General features: G+C 44.7%; 1 protein-coding gene across 8 annotated transcripts in view; it reads left to right on the top strand.

Annotated features, from left to right (window-relative positions):
* Window positions 1-24,705, top strand: part of LOC122628149 — a 57,921-nt gene that overhangs the window by 1,055 nt on the left and 32,161 nt on the right. For 6 of the 8 annotated variants that reach the window (XM_043810100.1, XM_043810097.1, XM_043810103.1 and 3 more), the window contains exons 2-4: window positions 718-3,158; window positions 3,233-3,366; window positions 3,463-3,598. In XM_043810100.1, coding sequence (XP_043666035.1) covers window positions 851-3,158; window positions 3,233-3,366; window positions 3,463-3,598 — 2,578 coding nt within the window. In that variant the 5' untranslated portion in view covers window positions 718-850. Of the gene's footprint in view, window positions 1-18; window positions 243-277; window positions 531-717; window positions 3,159-3,232; window positions 3,367-3,462; window positions 3,599-24,705 lie in introns of those variants that run through there. The other 2 variants (XM_043810099.1, XM_043810098.1) reach the window with 2 other exon arrangements.

Genomic DNA, 24,705 nt, shown 5'->3' with positions numbered 1-24,705 from the left:
TCTCTCTCTCTCTCTCTCTCTCTCTCTCTCTCTCTCTCTCTCTCTCCCTTCTACCTCGTGAATCTCAAGTATTAACTTTGACACGAAAACGTCTAACGTCGATTTCGCCTTTCGGTGGCGGACGTGACTGTGATACCTCCTCCGTCGTTCGAACGCGTATAACGCGTGCTGAATGACGGGAGCAGTGGAGATTTAAAGGGATCGATTTGTCAACAAGTCGATGAGAGTGCGCGCAGTTCACGGTCTGGATCACTTTCTTTTTTTTCTCTTTTTCTTCAAGTGATCGAAACATTCACCCCGTTGCTGCGTTTCATCGACACTTCGTCTCATAAAACTTTTCGCGCTCCTTTTCTATACGAGAAAGAGTGATCTTAATGGGAAATTCATCGACTCCGTGCTTCGACGGACTTACGATCATGTGTCATTACCTTATTGAATATCAATTATACCTATGATCGTTCTTACCATTTTCTTCCAAACGTTTCTTGTCCCTTCTAAAAATCGTCGTTCAATGAGTGGCCACGCTCGTGGTAATAATGCGATGCGCGTAATCGTGATTTTTTTTGTTGAGTATTTGAAGCTTTGTTTTTTCTTTTCTTTTTTCTTTTCTTTTCTTTTCATTTTTCTTCTCATACCCTTCTACATTTCCATCCGTCGTAGATGTAGTTTGAGTTTGCGTTCCTTATTTTTCTTTTCTTGTTTTTCTTTCTTTTACAGATAGATCCAGTATTTATTTGGACTATCACTATTATTATCTACGATGGCAGTTAGGTAGTTGTAAAAATTGACCAAGGACATTCAACAACTTCAAGCGTATTTTTATCAAATTGAAGATGTGAAGAGAACGTACATGATGAAGCCACAGAAGAAGGCTATCGTTGCCCGAAAGGCAACTAAAATGCCAACAATCGCTAAAAAACGTCGCACTCTCTTGGAAAAGACCATATCAGAAGTAAGGAAGGAGAAGAAATCTAAGAAGCAAGATAAATCGGAAGATCTGAAAAGAAAGCAGGAAGGCGAGAAGAAGAAAGCGGATAAGATGGAAGACAAAAAAAAGTACGAAGAGAAGAAGAAGGTCGAAGATAAGAAGAAGGACAAGTCGGAGAAATCGGAGAAAAAGTGTAATAAGGATAACGAAAAGAAAAGCGATAAAATAATCGAAGAAGAGAAAATCGACAGGGGAGAGGAGAAGGAAGATACGGAGGAGTCGCAGTTTGACAATCAAGATAAGAAGAAGGGACAAAAGCTAGAAGAGAGAAGCAAAGTCGAAAAACACTCTGTGGATAATAAAAAGAAAATTGAAAAATCTGATGATAGGAAAAAATGCGGGAAAATGGATGAGGAGAGTGCGGAGGATCAAGCGAAATCTTTAAATATCGTAGAGGATAAGGATGCGCTTGAAGATAAGACGGATGTCCAAAGTTCCAGTTTGAAGAAGAGAGGCAAAGAGGAAAAGAAGAAGGATACGAAGCTGTCCAAAATGGACACGAAAGAAACATCGAAGAACGTTCTAGCGAAGGACAAGAAAGGCGATCGTAAAAAGATTTCAGACAAAGATACTGCCAGTCGGAGAAACTCTCCGACGAGAACAAAGAAAAACTCCAAGACCAAATCATCTCAAAAGAAAAGTATTCCACGAAAAACGGTTTTAGCGAAAAAGCCTCACTTTTCGGTAGTCAACAAGTTCGTAGATAAAAAGATTAAGCTAGTCAAATCTTTAAAGGTAGAAGAGACGATTAACGAGGAAGAAGACGAAGCTAAGAAAACCAAGAAAAAAAATACGTGCGCGTCGAAGAGTAAAGGTACGCAAGAAAAGAAGCCAAAATTAGCCAAACATATGAAAGCCAAGTTGCCGCAGAAGAATTCAAAGATTTGCGCGGTGATTAAAGCGGAAGACAAATTGAAAACACTGGCTGAGAAAATGATTTTGAAGAAGAAAATCGAGCTGAAGGCCATAGAGAAAACGTTGAACGAAACTAAAAGAGTTTCACACGGCAACGTGGTAAACGACAGAGCACCTACGCCTGAAATAAAAAATGAGGTTTTAGAGGAGAGAGAATCGGAAAAGGATAAGGACGAAAGTCCTAGACCAAAGTCGCCGGACGAGAAGAAGCCTATGAAGAGTAACGCAAAGGTTGGTAAGAAGGTTCCGAAAAAGATATCGAAAGGAAAGGTACAAACCGAGAGCAACAATCAAAGATCTCCTTCTCCCGTGGAATCTGCCGTGGGGGAATGCGTCAAACAATCTAAAGAGTGCGATGATGGTGTAAAACCGGTGGCTGGTACGAAGAAAGAAGAAGTCAATAACGAAAGTGTCGTTCAAATAGACTTAAAAGTCGAGGCAGTTAACGGAGGTAGTACCAGTGGTGTTACATCGGCGTCCGAATCGGACGAGGATTATGACGAGGACAACAAAAGAGGTAAGCAGAGATACGCGAAGAAAAAGGAGAGATCCAATTCACCGTCCGACGAACGTGCTAGGAGGATGAGACTTTTTGGATTCTGGAGCGGACCAAAGCGACACAGAGTGGCATCGTTGAACGCTTTGGCCAAGGTACATTGCCTCTACGAAAATGAAACTGGAGGAGTGTATCTAGGAGGCTTCTGTAAGCCTAAGCCGGAGAAAGAGAAGCAAAAGAAGAATAAGGAAGAAAAGGAGGAGAGTCAAGCGCGTAAAGAAAAGGAAAAGAAGATTGAGAAGAAGTCGGAAGAACTTCCAACTCCAAAGAGAAAATTGAGAAATGTGCCAGGATTAAGGGGGAAGCATTGGGACATGTTGGAAAGTTCTTCCTCTTCTCCCTCTTCGGACGAGGACTACGAGCGTGAAAAAAACATTGAACGTTCTAAGAAGAAAGTAATTAAGAGAAGAAAGAGAAACGAAGAGGTTATGGATTTGAAGGATATGGTTGTGTGCAAAAGGATGGCCAGTCTCAACGCGTCAGCAATTTTGGCTGCATCATATTCGGACGAAAAGAATCGTTGCGGATCTAGTAGCGAATCCTCGAGCGAATCGGAAGTGGAGATTATCAAGAGACGCAGGCAACACGATTCGGATGCGGAGAAAAAGAAGGGAAGGCAAGGCTCGGATCCGGATGACGTTCTAAAGCCATCCAAAAAAGTTGTGATCGTTAATCAAGATACGGATGTAACTATAACAGGTAATTTTTCCATTCGTTGGCCGTACTTAAATCTCCTCTTATTTCTTTGGTATTACAAGCGTCACATGCTTTAGGTGTTTACGTTAATCAAACACGGTCGACGCATCACGAAGGTTTCTGCAGTATCGCTGGTATGCAATACAGAATCAGTTCGACCAGTCACACACAAACTGCAGCTACGGCGGTAGCTACTGAACTTCACGACCAGGTGATTATCGATATTTATTTTGCGCCGTTGGACGGTGAATTTCTATGACAATGCATAGGAACAAATCTTGTCTAAGGATGAACATTTCTTTATCAGCAAAAGACGGAGCAACCTTGCAAATCTTACACGCCGTTGGGTGCGTTATCGTCTATGCAACCACCGGGCAGTCAAGGAAATCATCCAAATATGTCACCGCGAAGGCATTCGGCGTTTTCAGCGCCGCATCAGCACGGTAAGCGAAACGCAACGTTTGATATCGCACACGTACGTCTTGCCTCTTTGTTTATGTCTGCTAATATACGATCGAACCGATGTACATGGAAACATCGAAGGACAATGTCAAAGATCAAAGATGTTATGTATTCGATCGATGCGTGTACTTGTTTGAAAATATACGAAGGATTCTTCTCCTCTAGAGTAGTCGCGTAGATTCGATCTCGCACACGCAAAATCTAAAACAGTTTCGTCCGTCGTCGCGCGAACTCGTGAGAGTTGCGCCAGTTTACGTTCGGTTACTTTCTCGAACTTTTCGTCATTTTGGGATAAGTACGAACGATCAACCGTTTAAGAGCAAGATTTTACCGATGATTTGGATAATCGAGAAGAAAGTTTACGAAGGATGCGTGGATCAAATTAAAAGCGCGAAGCATCTTCTTTTTCTCAAGTGATACGAATAAAAATATGGTCCGACATCGGGGGACAGGGAGAGGGAGAGGGAGAGGGAGAGAGAGAGAGGGAGAGGGAGGGAGGGAGGGAGGGAGAGAGCGGTCACGATCCTACCGTTCGAACTGGATCGTAACGTTTCTCGAAGGACCTTTCTTATTTTAAGGGTCGAATCGCAACGGACGTTGCGATCTAACGTTCATTTATTTATATAAACTTGAAGACTCCGTTGCGTCGTCGCACGACAAGAAAAAGTCGTCGCGATCGTGCGTCGCCTCGAACGAACGAACGAACGAACGAAAGTACTACTGCCGGCGAGTACTAAGCGCCTCTCTTCGTTATTTCAGATCGTCGGATTATAACGAATGCACCTTGCCGATCGTTAGTAGCAGTACCTCGATAGTTTCGCTTACTCTCCTATCGCATATCAAAATCAACCGTCCCACTTTCGCCATCGGCTATCACGATCAACGATCAGAATTTGAAAATCTACTTTCTATAATTGGCGCCAAATTCGAATACGAGTGCCGCTCGTTATATCCTCGATCGGGAGACATTTGAAAGGAATCTCTGCGAATGCGTTCTCCGACACTTCGCTTCGACGAGGAAGTTTCACAAAGTTCGAAGAAAAACGGCGAGAAAAAAGGAAGAAAATATCGAGAGGATCAATCTACCCTCGGGAAAATAAGAGATCTCGTGGTGGTGGTCGTGGCGTGAAAGGACGGGGGTGTCGGTGGTTGACTCAACCGCCCTTTACGTCGCTGCTAGCGCGTCTTGCACTCGTGCACGTACATACTCTTGGGTTAACGTCGACGATGTGCCCGCGAGAGAAACGTACAGACGATATATATACATCATACATACATACATACATACACCACGTACGCGTTGCGACGAGCATACCTTCTCCTCACGGCGCTCCCATCTTATGTAAACTGTGCTTCCAACTACGCAGCGATAGTCCGTGCTTCGCGAACGGCGGGGAAGAGCAGAGCAGAGCAGAGCAGAGCAAAGCAGAGCAGAGCAAAGCAGAGCAGAGCAGAGCAGAGCAGAGTATAGCAGAGTATAGCAGAGCGGAGCGGATCAGAGCGGAGCAGAACGGAGCGAAGCAAAGCAGAGGGTAAGACGAGAGAGGGAGAGAGAAAGAAAGAGTGAGAAAAAGAAAAAGAAAAACAAAAAGAAAAAGAAAAACGGTCTCATTCGATGGTGTGTGTGTACGCGCGTGGAGAGGTAAGAAACACGGGCGAGACGGAGACGCAATAGCGGCATGTAGCAGCAGCAGCAGCAGCAGCAGCAGCAGCAATAGTGTAGTAGTAATAGTAATAGTAGTAGTAGTAGTAGTAGTAGTAGTAGTAGTAGAGTAGTAAGAGTGGCGGTGGTGGGGCGAGCAGATAGCGTGCGCGTCGAGAAAGAGAGTGGGGGTGACGAAGGAAGAGGAGTGGGGGAACAACGTCGTGGTGTGCACGCTTCGTCGAGAGGAGGACGACGCACACCTGACAGTAGTCGAGCGATAGCCGGGGAGTACGTACGTGCTCTCTTTTGGTGTCCGACCGTCTCCGTCTCTTTCTTTGATTTTGGACGCGCGAGTGCGGTGCGTGCGCGTTTGTGCGCGTGTGTATCGTCGTCGTCGACGTCGTCGTCCGTTGTCGTTGTCGTCGTCGTCGTCGTCGTCGTCGTCGTTGTCGTCGTCGCCGTCGTCGTCGTCGGTGGTGGTGGTGGTGGTGACGGCGGCCGTGGTCCGGTGCATACGCGCGTACATGCATCGCCAAGCGGTGTCTCGTTCTCATTTGTCGCGACAGCGGTGGTGGTGGTGGCGGCGTTGGCGGTGTCGTCGGTGCACTTCGTGCTTCGCCTCCTCCTCCTCGTATCCTCCGACATTATTATTGCGAGGAGGGTATAAACAACGGAACGTTTCGTGGCGCGACGACGAGGACGACGCTACGCGATAGTCTACTTCTCTCGGACTTTCTCTCTTCTTCCTCGTGTCGTCGTCGTCGTCGTCCTCTCTTTCTCTTTCTCTCTCTCTCTCTCTCTCTCTCTCTCTCTTTCTTTCTTTCTCTCTCTTTCTCCATCGTTTTCGCCGGGTACGTAAAAGTACGATAATGGACGATGATCGTCGAACGACGAGGGCGACTTCTTCGTGCTTCCTAAGAACGACGAACCGTTCTGCGTCACGCTCTTTTTGCTTCGCTTCTCTCTCTCTCTCTCTCTCTCTCTCTCTCTCTCTCTCTGTCTCTCTTTCTCTCGGTTTTCGCTCTCCTAAGAAAAAGACGGGGGAGAGAGAAAGAGAGTAAACCGAGTGCCGTTACAGAAAGGTCGAAGAGAATATCCATCCTTTCCAGTTCCAGTTCGTTGAATAGCGAGAAATAAGGAAGAAGTTTTAGCGCAAAACGTGAAACTTGCTGTAAAATACCAAGATCGTCGCACGAATCTTTTTGCGAATAGGAGAAGCGTGGCGCGCAAAGAAGCGCGTAAACTTCTTATTGTCATGGCGGACGTAGCAGACGACACGATCACGTGGTCAATTGGGAACGGCACGTAACTTCGATAGAGAAAATTCGCATCGAGACTTGTATGGCTTTTCTTTTTTTTTTTTGCGCTATTGTTCTATACATGTGTGTGTGTATATATATATATGTATAAAATAGGGTGTATATTATATATATATATATTATACATTTATACACACACACACACCGTATATAATATCGACCGATAAAATCGTCCGACATATTCGTATTTTTAGAAAAAGAATCGAATCTTCTCCTCGTTGACACGAAAAGTTCGAATACCATGGGACGAGAAGAATGGTACGTGGAGTGACGACACGTGCAGCTGTCACTCTAGTTCGTCGACCAAATGTGTCCCTTATTCTTTCGTTCGTGGTGAACACCGTAGACAATTTCGATAATCGATATAGCTAGGATCCTAGCTCGATGTCGTTTCTTTGTTATAGGCTCGCACGTGCGTCTTTTCTAAAGTTCCTCCTCGTACGAAGAAAACATTGTGGCACTTTAGTCGCGTTATCGATTTTTTCGGCACGTTTTTCTTTCTTTTTCTTTTTTTTTTTTTTTTTTTTCCCTTAACAATCGCTTTTATCGCTAAGATCGATCAGAAAATTGATCTTACTTTATTTTCGAACGATCGGCAGAATCGCCGTCGCAACTCGTTCAAACAAAGACAAGAAAAAGAAGAAGAAAAAAAAGGGGGAAGAGCTTTGGTTTTAGTTGGCAAACGCTTTCGTCGATCGACGTCGTCGTCGCCGTGGCGGCCTCCCCTCTCCCAACGAGCGTCGCGACGTCGTCGGTCCACGAACGATCCGTGCTCGATGAAGCTCGGGAAAGTCGTCTAGCTAGCTAGCTGGCTAGTGTGTTTTACCCTTTCTCTCTTCCTCTTCCTTTTCTTCTCTTTTCTTTATCCTTTTTTTCACTCGATCCATTCGTCCTCCGCTGATTAGGTAGGATTTAATTCGGATATCTTTCATTTTAACACAATATAAGCGATTCGAATTTATTTGATTTATTTCTTTTTTACCTAAGTAGAAAAGGATTTTCGAACGAGTTTAGGATCGATAATGAGTAGAGGAACGAGAAAAGAAGAAGAAGAAGAAGAAGTTTTTCTAGATTGTTTCGAGATATGAGAAATAGTTGGACTGAGATTCACGAAGAACTTATCGCGTTCCCGATGCATTTTACACGGCGGTAATTGAACGAACGAACGAACGAACGAACGAACGAACGAACGGAATACTCGGGAAGACAGGATCGATCGCGCTTTCGTTCGTTGAGCATTGCAAGAGATCGATATCGAATCGTTCGGAGCGTACGTTAGCTACGGTCTCGCGAATAATCGAACGACGCGCGGTGGTCGCGTCTTTTCTCGTTTCTGCGTTAAGATCCTTGTCTGGGGGCATCGGAGTGTGGATAATCGTTAGGAATATTTCTCTCTAATAAATTTGTCACAGAGAGTGGGAAGAAACGAAAAGAAAATGAAGAAAAATGACGTTCGATCGAAAGAACGCTGAAAGAGAAAGAGGGAGAGAAAGGTAGGAGGGTAGAGTTCGGGTGGTTGTATTCGCGATAGGAACGGGGTTGAGGGTGAAATCGCGCAACCCCTCGTTATCCGATGACGTTAAAAGCCGCCGGTTATCGAACAGGACACGGTGATGCGATAGTTGGTCGAATTTGAAAATAGACTCGTGACACGAGCGCACGGTGCTTGGCGAATCGCCAGATTCCAGCGAACGAAGCGGAAGCTAGTAATCTCCTAGCTCCTGACTGATACACGACCGAATAGAGCACGGTTACGGGTGGATAACGGCCGACCTGCTAGAAAAAGGATAACGCGTCTATTTTTCCTTTTTCTCTCCTAAGCATCGCGTCTCGTAGTAGGCACGCGCGCGCGAATCTACGCGAGAGAGACTCACTCGAATAGAAACGACGATATTGTCGACGAGAGGATATTGCCCTCGAGCATTACCGATCGCTGTCCCTTTCGCGATAACTTTTATCGTCTTATATCTCGAATCGAACGAGAACGAACGAGACCGGGATGTCGAACAAATCGGGATCGACTTTTCTCTCTCTTTCTCTCTCTCTCTCCCTCTCTTTCTCTCTCTCTCTTTCTCTTTCCCAATCGTCTAATCTACGACAAGCTCTACGTGGATTTTCTCGTCCGGCGTCCTTTTAAATTCAATGATTCTCCGCTCTCGAGGCGCTTTCACGGCGTGGTAAACGCTCGTAAAGCTCCAAGCACCGCGTTTACTCTGTTTTTCTTCTTTCGACTCTCTCCTTTTCTCCTTCTCGCATCGGCATATATGTACGTATCCCTCAAACGATCGAACCCTCTAGCGTCGCTTTTAAGACCCGCGTAACTTTTGAGTATTCTCGTACAAAAGCGCGTAGTCCTCTCTCTCTGTCTCTCTTTCCCTTCTTCCTTCCTTCCTTCCTTCCTTCCTTCCTTCCTTCCTTCCTTCCTTCCTTTTACAAACGTTCTCCCTCGCTCGGTCGGATTTGGAGATAGAGAGAAGGGCTCGTTGCCGAGAGGGTGAGCATCGCGAGAAGACTCGACTCGTATGAATTTTCTTGTCTTTTCTCTTTCGTTCTCGAGCGTCGTTGTCGCGTCGTTGTCGCGTCGTTTAAATGTTAATCCTTGTGGCAGCTCGACGATTTGTTCGGCAAATCAATTTTTGCTGGTATTCGAAAGTATTCGGAAAAGTATTCGAGCCATTCGTTCTTCGTATACGTTTTATATATATATATATATATATATATATATATATATATATTCAATTTGAGGCTCGTAATAAGTTCGTGGAAATCGTAGATAAGTCGTTCCGGAGAGCAGCAACTAAGCGGGATTAAATCGATCGGTTTGCGAGCGTTTCGCTTAATTAGTAGATTAGTTATCTCCAGCTATATTGTTCCTTATAGTTTGCTCGAACCAATGGTAATTATTCTTCGCATCCTCTTTTCCTAGCGGCGAACAACAACAAGGTATATCTTTATTGTATTGGAAAAAGCGTGAGACGAGAGAGCGAGATCGTCCGTCTCGCGTCGTAAGTCGTCGCCCCTCGTCGTTCTTGGAGATAGTAAAATAAAAGAATAAGGAAGGATATTTTCTTCTTTATCGCTTTTTCGCGTCTACTCATCTCGTGTATCACGATCTAGGAATCTCGTGGAGGAGCGTTCGAGATCGCGCGGTGATCGTCTTACGAAGATCTTCGAGAAGGAAGTGGAAAGAAGGAGAAGTCGATGAAAGTTCAAAGTACGAGGGGTCGAGGATAAGGTAGCAGCTGTGATTAAAGTTTTACACCGTTTTCGGGACCAAACGAAGAAAGAGAAAGAGAGAGAAGGAGGGTGGTCCTAGAAACTCGAAAGTGCAAAGAAGAAAGAAAGAAAAGAAGAAGAAGAAGAAGAAAAAGGAGAGAGACATTTATCCTTCTCTTGATATCACATAGTGTGCCCGGTGTATATACACGTTGATTATTGCATACGCATAACGTACGATTTTATATACTTATGATATATATACGTTCGATATATTTTTGGATTGCCTGTTAAGACGAGAACGCGACATGATTCTGGCGGGTGAGTATAGATCTATGCATACCACACAATAAAGTATATCAAGTAAATTTCAATTCGTATCGCGTTCGCGCACTTTCTCGGCGCTCCATTGTCAAATCCATCGGTCCTCCGAATCGAGACATTTTTCAAGCATGCATTTCGTTCGAATCTCGAGGATCGCTCACGGTCAAGGCAGCAATAATTTTCTTCCAAGTGCACGGACGTAACGCAAACGCATGGACGCGTAACGATATATATGTATCTATGCATATATATATATATATATATATATGCATATATATATGTATATATATATATATCTGGATAGATCAACAAGAAAATTAACGTTTGGGAGATCGTTCGGAAAAGAACAAATAAATCGTATTTTTCGCGGATGGAGTAGTCGATCGGGACGAAGTTTCACATGCGAACCATCCGCACGTAGATCCATAATACGGCCTAGATATCCCTGTACGCGACTCCGATGCTACCAGTCGGTTGGTTTCAACTCGAGTTTATCGAGTTTATTCGACGGTTATACACGAACGGCTCCAAATAGAGGCGGTGCAATAAAACGAACGTCGCTCGCGCTCACCTATCGGCTTTTTCGTTAAGGGTAGAAAAGGGGTGAACGGAGAGAGAGGGAGGGAGAGTAGTAGCGAGCTGCAAGCTGCGAATACAACGATCGTGGAAGAATACCGCGTTGCTGTACTTTTCGACAAGACCTCGCTTGCGAAGTACTTATATATATATATATATATATATATATATATATATATACACACACATGTTTGTGTGTGTATGTACGTCTATATAGGATGCTTTTCGAATCGATGGATCTTACGGACGGGAGAAATATTTGTAGAAAATCTCTCTTACAATGGAATCGATTCGACATGAGTTTCGCGTAATCGAATAGTTCAACGGAGCTCTCGCGTTATCTCTTTCTCTATCTTTCCTTGAAAATGATAGCATCGTACAAGTCTCGTACGAGTTCGATAGCGCGAACAAGATAGAGAACGAAATAGCAAACGGCAGAAGACTCTTTGCTTCTTTCGACCGGTTCGCGAGCTGACACGTGCTCGAAGTGGTCACCCGGTATTATCGATCGCGAACGGGCTCCTTTACCGTTCGTGTAACGCGTAGTAAGCTCGTCGAAACGTCACGAGAAAGAGAGAGAGAGAGATAGAGAGGGAGGGAGGGAAAGAGAGAGACAGAGAGAGAGAGAGAGGGAGGGAGGGAGAAGAAGGTAGTTGGTAGGTCGATGTGTTGTGTGTCTGCGTGTGTATGCGCGCAAACACCACATAAGCGTACGAAACGTCGTGTTGTGTCGTCGTCCGTCGTGTGGAGTGCAAAATCGTCGATGAACGTCGAGGTATTCGTTCGCTCGTGCGATAATAAAACGGGATCGTATTTTCGAACGGAGAGAGAACGGGAGGAGAGAGAGAGAGAGAGAGAGAGAGAGAGAGAGAGAGAGGTCGACTCGTTCGGAAGGTTGCGTGAGAAACCGTTTACCGTAATCCTTCGTTTCATTTATTTTCTTTCTCCAAATTCGTTCGTTAAAAGAATTCGTCGCAGAGCGCGTATGCTTGCGTCGCTTCATCGGCTGTTTGTTCGCTAAAAAAAGCAAGACGGAATTTCGCGTCGCACTCGCGTCAAACGATTTTGCTTTATCGGGATTACGTAACGCGGAGCGTGAGTTCGCGCGCGCGCGCGCGCGTGCACACGCAGAGAGGAGCGAGAGAGAGAGAGAGAGAGAGAGAGAGAACCTCGGAACCGATCGGCGTTCCTCGAATCCGTCCGATTCGAAAGTGGCGGGCGATATCTCGAATCATCTCCTTCCTCCTCGCACGATAATTCGAGATTATCGTTCGCGAACATCAGCAGCGTAAGTTTCTCGGCGATCGTGTGCGTCGTTTTTTTTTTACGTCTCAAAATGCTCTCTGTCTCTCTCTCTCTCTCTCTCTCTCTCTCTCTCTCTCTCTCTCTCTCCTGTTTTCCTCTTTCTTTTTCTCTTTTTCTTTCTTCTCATCGAGTTACATAATACTGACGCCGCGAAAATTGCTCGCGGACGCTGTAAAATTCCATTCTTAATATTCATTCTCGTTCTCGTCAATGATCGACATAATGTTCGAAGTATCGTTCCCACGTGCGTAGTAGTAGTTTAACACGCATCTTTACACAGAGGGTGAGTCAGCTGACGTTTGTATTTCTCGCGCGAACTTCTCCTTTTAATTTTATATTCTACTCTTCGCGCTTCATTCTTTACTAACGAAAAAAAAGTAGGCACCTATGTGCATACGTACTTTGCGCGGCAAGGAGATAGAAAACGATACTCGAGGGCGAGTAATAAAAACATTGCATGGAATTAGACGGCAGTTTTTGCGCGATGGATATGTGCGTATACACAAGTATAATACGTGTGTATTTGTGTGTATATACGTGCGTATTTGTGTGTATGTATGTATCTATCCAAGTGAAAAAAATGTAAGAGAAGGAATGTCTTCCCTTAGACGTCCCCCCTCCCCATTCTTACTCGTCTTTCTCCGATTCGGAATATAATTCCGCTCAAGGGCGTGTATGTATATAATCTCACGAGCAAAGCAGAACGCAAACGAAACGAAACGAAACGATACGACGACGACGACGACGACGACGACGACGACGACGACGACGACGACGTTGCTTTCCGTCTGCTCTTCCTCCTATCGCGACGACGCCGACGCTGCACGTCGTAGCAGCGTGTCGCGCGCGCACACACAAACGCGCGCGTGCGCGATTCATAGTACGTAGGTACATACACATGCCTCTAAAAGACTCGTAGACGCTCGTAGACGCTCGTAGACGCTCGTAGAGTTTCGTAGAGCGTTGTGTGCGGACTCGGGGGAGAGGGTTTAAGAAGGTATTAGTGTGTGTGCGCGCGTGTTTCTGTGACGTCGACTCGGAGCCAGGCCGGCGAGCTGCGACGCAACAGAGCGCTCCTCCAGTGGTTCTCAACCGGCTCGGCTGCGTGAAAGTGCGCACGTACGCTGCTGCGGCCATTCACGTGTTCGCGTACTAAATTATTACCGCGTTCGCGCTTGTATTTTCCTTTTCTTCCTACGGTTCTCATTAAAAAGGTTTTATCCGAAATTTACGATCGTTCGACGTCGGTCGGAAGCGGCCAACGTGCGGCCATTTCTCATCGAGAAAGAGTTCGCCTCTCTTTCGTTTCTGTGTGTTTACTTTGAAAAGTGCGTAGATGCCTACTCGAGAGTTTCGCGAAAATAATCGCGCTTTTTCGGTTGGTACGTGATCGACCCGATGGATCTTTATCTTTCGTATAATATTTAAGCGGATAAAAGTCTAGAAAAAGAAAGGAGCGCAAAAGCGCGTTCGTTAACGGCAGCGAAAGCGTCCAAGCACGTTCGTCGTCGAAGGTTTCATTCACGTGCCGCCATTGGCGCGTCCTGAAAGACAGAGGGAGAGAGACAGGTAGAAGGAAGGAAGGAAGGAAGGAAGGAAGGAAGGAGAGCGGAGGGAGGGAGAAGGGCTATGTCCAAGCGGACCAGGTATCCTCGTCCTCTCTTTCGCACGGCAACGGAATTATCGACGCACTTGGCGTGCTTTACGACCGGCAAAGGCCCGTTACGGAATCGCCAGAACGAAGAATGGCCAAGGAGGAAGGAGGTGAGGCGTACTTCTTGCGACAAATGCACCACGACGACGATCGAGAGGAACTCTCTCGATTATCGAGTATCTTTAAGGGGCGAAAAAAAAAAGAAAAAGAAAAACAAACTAGCGAGCGAGATAAATGAAACGATATTTTGTTCGCGGAGCTAGATCAAATCCAAAGCGTAAATATCTATATTGAACATTTTTCTTATCAATTAAGAAACGTCCGACTTCTGAGAAGACGCACGTGAAGTTAACGCTCCAAGTCATTTTGCGATAGCACGACAAAATTCATTGTATTCTTATCAGCGAGTCGGCGTCAGCCAAAGTATTTCAATTTCTTTCTTTTTTTTTTTACGAGCTCTCTGGAAACGTACCTACTTCGCGTTAGAGGAAAACGTAGACGAAGGCACGTTTTCGCGCTATTGAAAAGACGGTACACGTGTTACTCATCGGACACTATAAATAAATGTTACCGCGGCTGAATTTGCGACGATCGTTCTCGTATAAGGTAACGAGCTGCGATTTTCGTTCCTTTCGACGTATCTTTCGAGGTGTATATCTCGTTTGATGTCACGAACGAGAGTCGACTTCCGTGAACGTTTCCCATTCTCTCTCTCTCTCTCTCTCTCTCTCTCTTTCTTTCTTTCTCCTTGCTCTCCCGCGTGCTTACTCCACCGAGGTCACGCACGAACTTTGGAATTAAAAAACTTAAGGATTAAAGTTTGAGCTTGGATGGATGGTGGGGAAACAAGGAAGATGAGGGGGGAGGAACGAAAGAGATAGGGGTGATTAAAAAATACCTATAAAAAAGTTAGCAACGACGCGGCGTTTTTCTCAACGCTCTTCTTAGCTCTTCTTAGCTCTTCTCTTTAGGCCTTTCGAAGGGAAAACGAACTGAATACGCATATATATACATACATACATACATATATATATATACACGTGTATATGTCTATTGCGTATAGAAGCGTTAGGCACGTTGGATAGACGTCGGATACGCGCCGGATACGCGTCGTCTACCTTGCGATCTGATCGATCGTTCAAATTTGCTAGCGGGCTCCACGTGAACCGACAGTAACGTCCAATCGCCGTCGGCTTCGTCGCCATTCGAGGATTCAATATCCGAGGTTACGACGTCCACTTCGCGGTGAAAGACACTTTCTAGACGAACGAACAAACCCTGGAGCAACTATAAATCTCCAAAGTATTGCCTTTCGAGTACCTACGTTATTTTTTCGCGTAGTTTCAATGCGAAAGCAACCTTTTTTTTTGTTTTTGTTCTCTCTCTCTCTCTTTCTCTCTCTTTCTTTCTTCGATCAATCGTCACTCGAGATCACGTTGATAAAGTCGATGACGTGTACTTTTTAGACGAAGTTTTCTCTAATCGCGAGACCCTTTCCCCCCTCTTCTCCGTTGCTCCGATTTAATATCCTTCACGAAGTTACGTCGTTTACGTCGGCGTGAACGACGCAGTTTCTTTAAACGAAGGGAGTCAACGACGATGGCCCAAGTGGGCGTTTAGGATCTCTTTCGACTTGGACGCACACGCACACCGAAGAAGCGAGACGCGTGGGCGTCCTTCCGTCCTTTTTCAACAAACGCGCTCGTCTACGTAGGCGTGTGCAGTCTCGTTCTCTTCCTCTCTTTCTCTTTCGTCGCGCGTGCACGCAGACGCATCGTTCGTCTCTCATGCTGCCGCTCGTACGTCATCGAGGAAATGGCGTGACTTTTGTTGCCGACTGCGAGTCCGGCCCGCCTGACCTTTACGCTAGTATCCTTCTCGCTCGATATCGCATCTGTCGCATTTCGATCGAAATCGATCGATTACGGTTTCAGCGTGTACTTTCCACGCTTGTCCACGATCGTCGATCTCATTTTCGCGAAATATTCGGAATTATGGTGCAAATGAAATTCCCGGATTTATTATTTAAGAAACGAAGGGACCCAAGAAAGCTCCTTTCCGTCGATAACGAAGAGATAAGACGAAGTTTATATTCGAAGATCGTTAGGGATTTTTTTTTTTTTTTTTTTTTTTGAACAAAGAGCATTTACTAATTTCGTTAATCGCGAGCTATAATCGTACGCTTTTCATGCCACATTTATTCTCCCGAGATTTATCAGAAATTCGATGTTTCACATTTATCTTCCTCGCACGCGTTGACCTCATTTTCCAAGACAAATCAACCGAACCGTTGATTCGTTCATCGATGGATGCGATTTCGCGTTCGAAGGTATAAAAGAGCCGTGCAAAACTTGGCCGAGTAGAAGAGGTTGCCGCGTACGCGGCACGTATCGATGCTAGAAATAAGCCAGCGAATGAAAAGACGAGACGGAGAGTGTGTGAGAGTGTGAGAGTGCACTTCGTCCCTCGAAATTAGGCCGGTAGAGGAAGATCCACTTTGGTAGAAAGAGAGAGAGAGAGAGAGACGACGGGTGTGCACCGGAAGGGAACGCAAAGGATGTTAGGGAAAAAGGAAGAAATAATCCGAGCAGATGTCTACCGCGATCGTGGAGACTCGAACAACACGAATGCGAGCAGCCCTACGCCGCCTGTCTGCCCCTCTTCATCCCTCTCCATCCCTCTCCATCCCTCTCCGCCATACCTACCGTCACTTCCATCGTCCCATTTAAGCATACATCCTCAAGAACTAGAAACGGAAGGAAGGAAGGAAGAAGGTCGCCGAGTCCTTGCCAGATCTCCGCGAATCTTTTATTTTTCTCAGGAAGGTTCCTAATTTTCTGAAGCGTTAAACGTTTCGCTACTCGGGATTCTGCTTTGGTTTAATCTCTCTCTCTCTCTCTCTCTTTCTTTTTCTTCTGAATTTCTTTTTACATCGTTCTTTGTTAAAAAATCTTCTTACGATTCACTTTTTTTTCCTTTCTTTTCTCGTGCAAATGGCTTGCATCTCTTATAAGAAGCTCGTAATGAGAACGCGTAAGAAAGGGAGAGGGGAAGAGAGAGAAAAGGAAGGCTCTGATCCGGAGCTGAAAATTTATGCTCGGAGTAACGTAATACAGCCTCCGCGCGATCGGCGAGAATCTCGGGAGATCCCTCTCGCAGGAGACGTTGGAAAAGCCTGCTGTACTCTCCCTCTCCCTCTCCCTCTCCCTTTCTCTCTTTCTTTCTTTCAGAAGGCGATCCGGCCTTCTGATATAGCACGTTCTGGTCCAACGGGCACGATGCCGTCGTTTAAAAAAGCTGAAGGAGGTTCACAGTGTGTTCCCTCTCTCTCTTTCTCCTTCGCATTCAGGTGGTCGCTCGCTCGACTACCGTAGAGAGAGAGAGAGAGAGAGAGAGAGAGAGAGAGAGAGAGAGAGAGAGAGAGAGAGAGAGAGAGAGAGAGAATTGGTCGTGTGCGAACGCGCGCACGCTTCGCACTGTCTCGCACACCGTTGAAAAAATAGTCCGGTTGGTCGGTGGTGGAGAAGCGGTATATACTCGTCCAGTAAGGTTTCCATTTTTAAACGACCGAGGTTTTCTTCGCGAGAGCTTCGTCGTTCCATCAAGGTATATAAAATCTCTCTTCTCTTATTTTCGATAATGATTTTTCCCGCGAAAATTTCTTGAAAATCGAACCTGGTCGATCGCGCGTAAGCAGGCGCGAAAGCTTTCGAGATTAAGCAACAGGTTGGTGGACGAAGAAACGAACGGACGAATGGACGGACGGACGGACGGACGGATGGACGAACGAACGAACGAACGAACGAACGAACGAACGGAGGGACGCAAGAACGGTCCGACGAGCGCGCACGGCGTTGCAAATTGTTGGTGCGCGTAAAGGTCTGTAAACGGCTTTCGAGGGTGTCATTTATCATCCGTTTGTCGCACATAAATGGTACGGGTGTCGCTCGGTACTGACCGCGCGTCAAGGATGTTCATTGAAAGGGAAGTCCAGAGGGAAGATCGATAGGTCGTTTCGTACCTGGAACCTCATTTATCTTTCAAAGTTAGGAATAGTACGTAGGATACATACGTATATGTGTATGTGTGTGTATATATATATATATATATATATGTGTATCTTCTCCTCGTTCGACGATGAATCGAATTAGCGGCCGACTAATTGCGCCGATCAACTAATTACGCGAACGACTCTCTCGATTAGATTTCGTGCCGCTTCTAGTTTGAACAGGGAGAGATCGAGGGATCTCTCTTGGATCGCGATATAGAGATAGAAACGCGCGTGGCAGAGCTTTCGAGTTGTGTGCACAGCTGTCGGCCAGTCCTCTTCTCGCGGTGGTGGTAACAATGGCGTTTGGAAGACGAGAAAGCACGCTGCGATGCGCGTTTACCGTTTCCGTCCTTTTCCGACCTTTTCCGTCCCTTCTTTCTCATTCCCTTTCTCTCCCTTTCCGACCCCTTCTCCCTTTCTCTTCGCGTCGCGTCTCGTCTTCCTGCCTAGAGCACCGTAACTATCGATCTATATCTCTTCTTTCTCTTCTATCTTTTCTTCGCTCGAATTTACTCGCTAAAAGAGAGAGCCGACTCCGTTAAAGGCACTACTCCGTTCCTCGTCCGCCATCCTCCTCTTTCTCACGTACATTCGCCGAAAGTGTGTGGATATATATATATATATATATATATATATATGATTTCGCGCATTTTATTTTCGTATATACCTATCTACCTACCTACTCGAAAAATTCGATGAAGCCGATCGAAAAACTTGCCCCGCGTAATTATAATTCAATTCAATTCATTTATCGAGGTAGATAACTCGATGAGAACGTTAATTGCCTCGAAAACATGTACTTTCAATTACAGCATCGTTTCTTATTGATCGTTTAAATAGCCTCCATTATCTGAAAATATTTCAAGTATTTACTCTAACGGTGCTCTCTCTCTCTCTCTCTTTCTCTCTCTCGCTCTCGCTCTCTCGCTCTCTCCCCCTTTCTCTCTCTTTCTCTCTCGGGCACCGGGAGTTTACCTCGGTGAGATGCACGCGCGTTATCCGATTAAACGGTTGATTCCGAGGGCGTATATAACACGCACGGCCGATTAGCAAGGATAACTCTCCTTGGCTCGCGTGCAATAACAGCGTGGCTAGCAGCAGCAGGCGGGGTTTGAGTGGATAAAGCTGGGCTACGGCGGATATACGCGAAGAGGAACGATGGAAGTGGTGGCGCCTTTCAAAAGGAAGGATGAAGAAGAAGAAGAAGAAGACAAGAGGGAGTGAGAGAGATAGAGATAGATAGATAGAGAGGTATAAAGGGAGGAGAGAAGGTAGCTGAATCATGGAATAAAAAGCGACCACTATGATATCTACGGTCCTACAGACGTGGAATAAGGAGTCGAAAGAGTGAGTGAATGAGTGAGAGAGAGAGAGAGAGAGAGAGAGAGAGAGAGAGAGAGAGAGAGAGAAGCGATCTCATAAAAGCGGGCCTCCGAAGTCTCTCTTTTGTTATCCCGGGGCACGAGCGCTGCTGACTGGGTGAGAGAGAGAGTCTCTCCTTTTACCGCCACCGTGTGTAACCAACGTCTCTCGTCGTGTAACTCACACATTTATACTCTCTAACATGTAAACTCACACGATCTTGGATAGGAACAGAGAACATTCTCTCTTTCTCGGGCTATGCACAGAGAGACGTGCATATCGTTTAAAAAGAAAATACGCGATGTCGAGCCTACTCTTTCTCTCTCTTTCTCTCTTTCTCTCTCTCTCTCTCTCTCTCTCTCTCTCTCTCTCTCTTGGCAGCTTGTCGATTCGAACACAAAGGAGGGGAGGAATCGGGGCCTTCGAGTATAAAGGATAGGGCCGAGCCGTGGAAATAATGAAGAAGGATCGAGAGAGGGGTGAGTTGGCCAACCAGAGAGAGATAGAAAGATAGAGTAGAAGAAGAAAGAAGGTTCGTCGGTCGTGTTATTTGGCAGCTGTGTAGCAGAGAGCAGCATAAGCAACTACTGGCAGATGCTACGGTGAAAACGTCCTCGTCCTCGTCGTCGTCGTCGTCCTCCTCCTCCTCCTCCTCCTCCTCCTCCTCCTCCTCCTCCTCCTCCTTCTCCTTCTCCTCCATCACCTCCTCCTCCTCCTCGTTCGTCCTCGTCGCGTCTTTGGTAGTAGCAGCCGGCCTTCCAGGTTCCTCCTTCGCGGCCGCCTCCTCGCACGTTCGACCACGGAGGAGGGAGAAAGATAGATAAATGGAGGGAGAGAAAGAGAGAGCCGTACGATACCTTTTTCCCGTGGGACTGTAACGAGAAAGAACACCTTACGCCCTAACGCGCGTGTACGAGGATTACCACATCGAAGATCATGCTGGTAGAACGACGACCGTGGCACTGGGGATAAGAGTTCTTTTTCTATTCACACGAACCTCTTTCCGCTTTTCAATTATTCGATCTGCTACGACGACGAAAGATTTCGAGCGAATTTAATCCCTCCTTTTTATGCCTCGTCAAACTTCACACTTACGAAATTGATATAGCAGTTGTCCCTGTTTGCCGCGACGCTTAACCGCTAAATACGCTTGATATCTTCCACGGTTTTGTCCTTATTTCGCCGATAATTAATTCATTAATCTTAAATAATTAATACTCTCTTTCTCTATCTATTTATCTATATATCTACCTCTCTTTCTCTCTCTCTCTCTCTCTCTTTATCTATCTACCTCTATCTCTCTCGTTAGTTGTGGCAGGTGTTAAGTTCTCTCGAAATTGATGAAGCTATCTCGTTGTTTAAATTGGGGATCGTTATGGAGGATCAAAATCAACGAGTCTTGCCTTTCGAATTCTCGCTTTCTCATTTATTCCTTTATCAAGGAAGATAGAGAGATAGATAGAGAGATAAAGAGAGAGAGAGAGGGGGATAGAGAGAGAGAGAGAGAGAGAGAGAGAGAAAGGCCGTGGCGGTATCGACAACCGCGTTACGTAATTCGAGCCAATTTTTTTTCCGCGCTTGTTCGGCCGATCAATAAAATGGCTAGCTCTCTCGTGTGTACGCTATAATCATAGGTGCTTCTTCTCATTCTCTCTTGGCGATAATAAATTTTAATTCGTATTAAATACCGTACATCCGCTCGTCCTTCGATATCAGATTTCGATCAGTGAAACGCCACTTATATCATCATCTTAGAAACGAGAGAGAAAGAAGGATCGAGGGAGAGGCTTTTATCGTTCGGAGGATAGGAAATGAGGCGACCGAATTCCCAGGATATTATCTTCGAAATGGTTAAAAGATAGGAAGGAAGCGTATACGACGACTAGTAGTATCGTTGAACGTGAATCATCATTTATGTTTCAGATAATAAACTCGTGTATACATACATATTATTATCGTTCGTGTAGCGAGAACGAGGAAGGAGGAAAGATATACAAAATGTCGAAAGTTTTTCATTGCCGACATATTCTTGTATTTGACCTTTGTGTAACGCTTTTTCGGGTTCTTTCGCGTATTTGTATACGACAGTATTTGTATACGACAGTATTTGTATACGAGTTTGGCTCGTACGTCGAAAAAGAAAAAAAAGGAAAGGTCGAAAATAGTGTTGTGTATACGTCATAGGAAGTCCTGAGAGTCGCGGCGCCTCGTGAAATCATCCGGTGTCTTTTTCATGGGGTTTGAAGAGAAGTATAAGGGTGAAAGAGACCTCGCTCTCCCCTCTTTGGGTGACGTCAGCGGGAACGTTATACGCTCACGTACAGAGAAACCACGCACGCTCTTATTCACCCAGGAACGACGTGCACAGGTCCTTCGAGGACGCACCTGTTTAAATTTTCATTAAATTCGAGCGCTCGTAATTCCGTCGAGAAAAAATGACGCGCGAAGGGTGCGCCAACGAGTCGCGATTTGTAAGCTTTTTTCTCTTTTTCTCTTTCTCTCTCTCTCTATCTTTCATACTTTTTATTTTTCGAGAGGTAACGTTAGACAAATTTTTCAATGCCTCGTCGAATCAACTCGCCTTGTTCTTTTTTTCTTTTCTTCTTTTTCTATTCTTTTGCTTCTCTTTGTTTTTTCTTTCTTTCTCGCGATCGTAGCTACTTCTAGCTCGAATATGTCAGTAGAAGTCAAACACAATTTATCGTATTTCCTTTTTCTCTTAAAGACCGTGAATATTTCTTTCTTTCGACCAACCGAAATTTGTTCGTAGGAAAGCGGATGTATCGACGATAAAGATAGATAGATCTGTAACGAGAGGAGGAGTATCTGCTCGATATGGACGCTTCCTCGAGCAAGTGGGCATAGATAAGAGATATTCGGTTACGTCCCCATTTACGTCTATCTTCTTTCTTTCGTATTCTTTCGTTTTCTTTTCTTTTCTTTTTTTTTTTGCTCTTACGTTTCTAGAAACGTGTAAAATTTGACGAGCAAATAAGATTTTCTCTCCGTACGAAAGAATTAGTAGACGCGAGAGAACACAGGGTATATGCATCAACTTTCTAATAATACGGATTTAGCTTCGGACGTTGGAGCTAGTGTGTTCCGTGGTCCTCTTCGGAGGTCGCGTTTGATGTCGCTCGCATACCTCCTCCTCCTCCTCCACCTCCTCACGGAATTGCTGAGATCCAGTGGATAACCTACATATATGTATATATACCTACATACATACATACGTACGTACCATACCTACCATACGTATAGATAGATATACCAATGTATAGGTATGTATATGTAGATAGGTACACCGGCATAGTACACATAATACACATAATGTACGTGCAAGTCCGTGCTTATATACGACGACGTGGGCTTCGTGGAAATGGAGCAATAGCTGGCCTGATTAGTTACAGGCTTGACGGTTTCCGACGGTCCTAATTCCTAGACTGGCGTAGCTTCCATCGATTCTAGCCCGCCCAAGAAGATCGCCTGAAACTCTCCAGGCTAATCTCTCGAGAATTTAACGTACGATTTGCGGCCTAAGGGGAGGAGATCGTTCGCGGTGCGATAATTTTATTAGCTCCAAATACCACCGGTAGCAGCAGCTGTCTATCGTTCGAGTTTATGGAGATGGAGACAGAGACTGAGTCAGACAGACAGACAGAGAGAGAGAGAGAGAGAGAGAGAGAGAGAGAGAGAGAGAGAGAGAGAGAGAGAGAGAGAGAGAGAGAGAGAGAGAGAGAGAGAGAGAGAGAGAGAGAGAAAGAGAGAGAGAGAGAGAGAGAGAGAAAGAGGTGAAACCGCCATACTCGATTTCCAATTTCTCCTGTTCAAGAGATAAGCTTTTAGTTTTGTTTAGATCTTTGTGATTTCGATTTTAACGAATATTTAGATTCGTTCGTATCGTATAATATAGAAAACGTGTTCTTCCACCAGCAACATTTCGCCTCTCACTTTCATAGAAAAGGGCAATCGTCTCTCTCTCTCTCTCTCTCTCTCTCTCTCTCTCTCTCTCTCTCTTTCTTTCTTTCCTCGATCGGCAGAAAAAGGAGAAGATAAATTCGATTCAAGTAAGATCGTAACGTTTTGTCGCTTCCAACTAACGAGTATATTTAACATCTTATCGGTAGAAGCCTTTCACCGATGATCAACGTCATTCGCGTTGATCGATTCGTTGAAAAAGAAAAAGACTGTGAAAAGTTCATATTTCTCGCTTGACATTTTCATACCGTGTATCTATATAGAAAGAGAGAAAGCGACAGAAAAATGGAGGGAGGGAGAGAAAGAGAGAGAGGAGAGAGAGAGAGAGAGAGAGTTAAGGTTTATCACTCAGTAGCGCTTTAATTCCGGATACACACTATCATTATCTTATTATCTCGTTTACTCTTTCCCTCATACATTCGTGTAAATCACCGATTCGTCGTACTTTACAGCATCACGTGAACGACAACGATAACGTTTACATGAATTCAATCGTTGCTCGTAGGTAATACATACATATGTCATCTGCAATTCAATGATCCATGCTCGTTTTCGAATGGTTCGCGTTTTCTACGGGACGGTGATCGCTATATGAAAACTCTACTGGCTCTATCGCTTTTTAATTTTATTTTTATTTTTTTTTATTTATTTATTCATTCATTCATTCATTCATTTATTTATTTATTTTTTTTCCCCAATCTATTTCGAGTTTCATAGCGTTTGTATTGGAGTTTCTTCGAGCGAGAAGCGAGACGAGACGCAAGTTGTCAAATTCTATGAGCCGTTTCTTCGAGAGTATTCGTTGACATTTGCTTTTTCAAAGTGTTATCGAATAGAAAAAGAGAGATTTTTTTTCTTTCTTTCTTTTTTTTTTTTTTTTCGGATAATATATAAGCGAGAATATCTCCTTAGACTCTGTTCAGAATTTTCCGTTCGCATATTAAAACCCAGTGAATACGAAAACGAACGTCGAATAAAATACCTACGTGCTTTATTCGTTTTATTTTTCTCTTATTCCTGATATAATACCGCGTCGAAAGAGTTATAAGTGTTTCTCATCGTCATTGGATCGAAGCGATGGAAATCGAGAATGATCTATATAATCGTCTTTTTTATACAATTTTTAATCGGTAGAGAGAGGTTTTATAATTTCACGAATCCTTTTTAGAATATCGATTTTCTCACTTTTTCAGACTATATTCCGATAAAGAGCGTATCGTTGCGAGACTATTTAAAAAAAAGAAAGATAAAAAAGAAGGTGAAAAAAAAAATTAAATTGGTATGTCGCCTTCGATTCGCGAAATACTCCTCGATCATTAACTATTTTTGGCGCTGATTAAAACAGCTTATTTCTATTGCGAAATATTACGTTGCATAATTGAACGTTAGGTCACGAGCATAGACGTTTGTCATGCGAGCGCGTTTATGTGCGTCTTTTCATTTCCTCCCTCTTTTCCATACATTCCCGGTGTTTTTCGTTTAGTATCGCGCTTAGATCGAAACACGAGTCGCAACTTTGTTCTACTCGTCTTCTCGTTCGACCAAAGAATTTCATTTTGAATCGAATTATCCAGTAACGAATTTGGAAATTTTCGATGAATTTTACTGCGAGAGAGAGAGAGAGAGAGAGAGAGAGAGAGAGAGAGAGAGAGAGAGAG

This window comes from Vespula pensylvanica, chromosome 3 (assembly GCF_014466175.1).
Source record: "Vespula pensylvanica isolate Volc-1 chromosome 3, ASM1446617v1, whole genome shotgun sequence".
In the NCBI taxonomy this organism is placed as follows: domain Eukaryota; kingdom Metazoa; phylum Arthropoda; class Insecta; order Hymenoptera; family Vespidae; genus Vespula; species Vespula pensylvanica.
The sequence above is the reverse complement of the archived record's forward strand: the minus strand, read 5'-3'. Positions and strand labels throughout refer to the sequence as shown.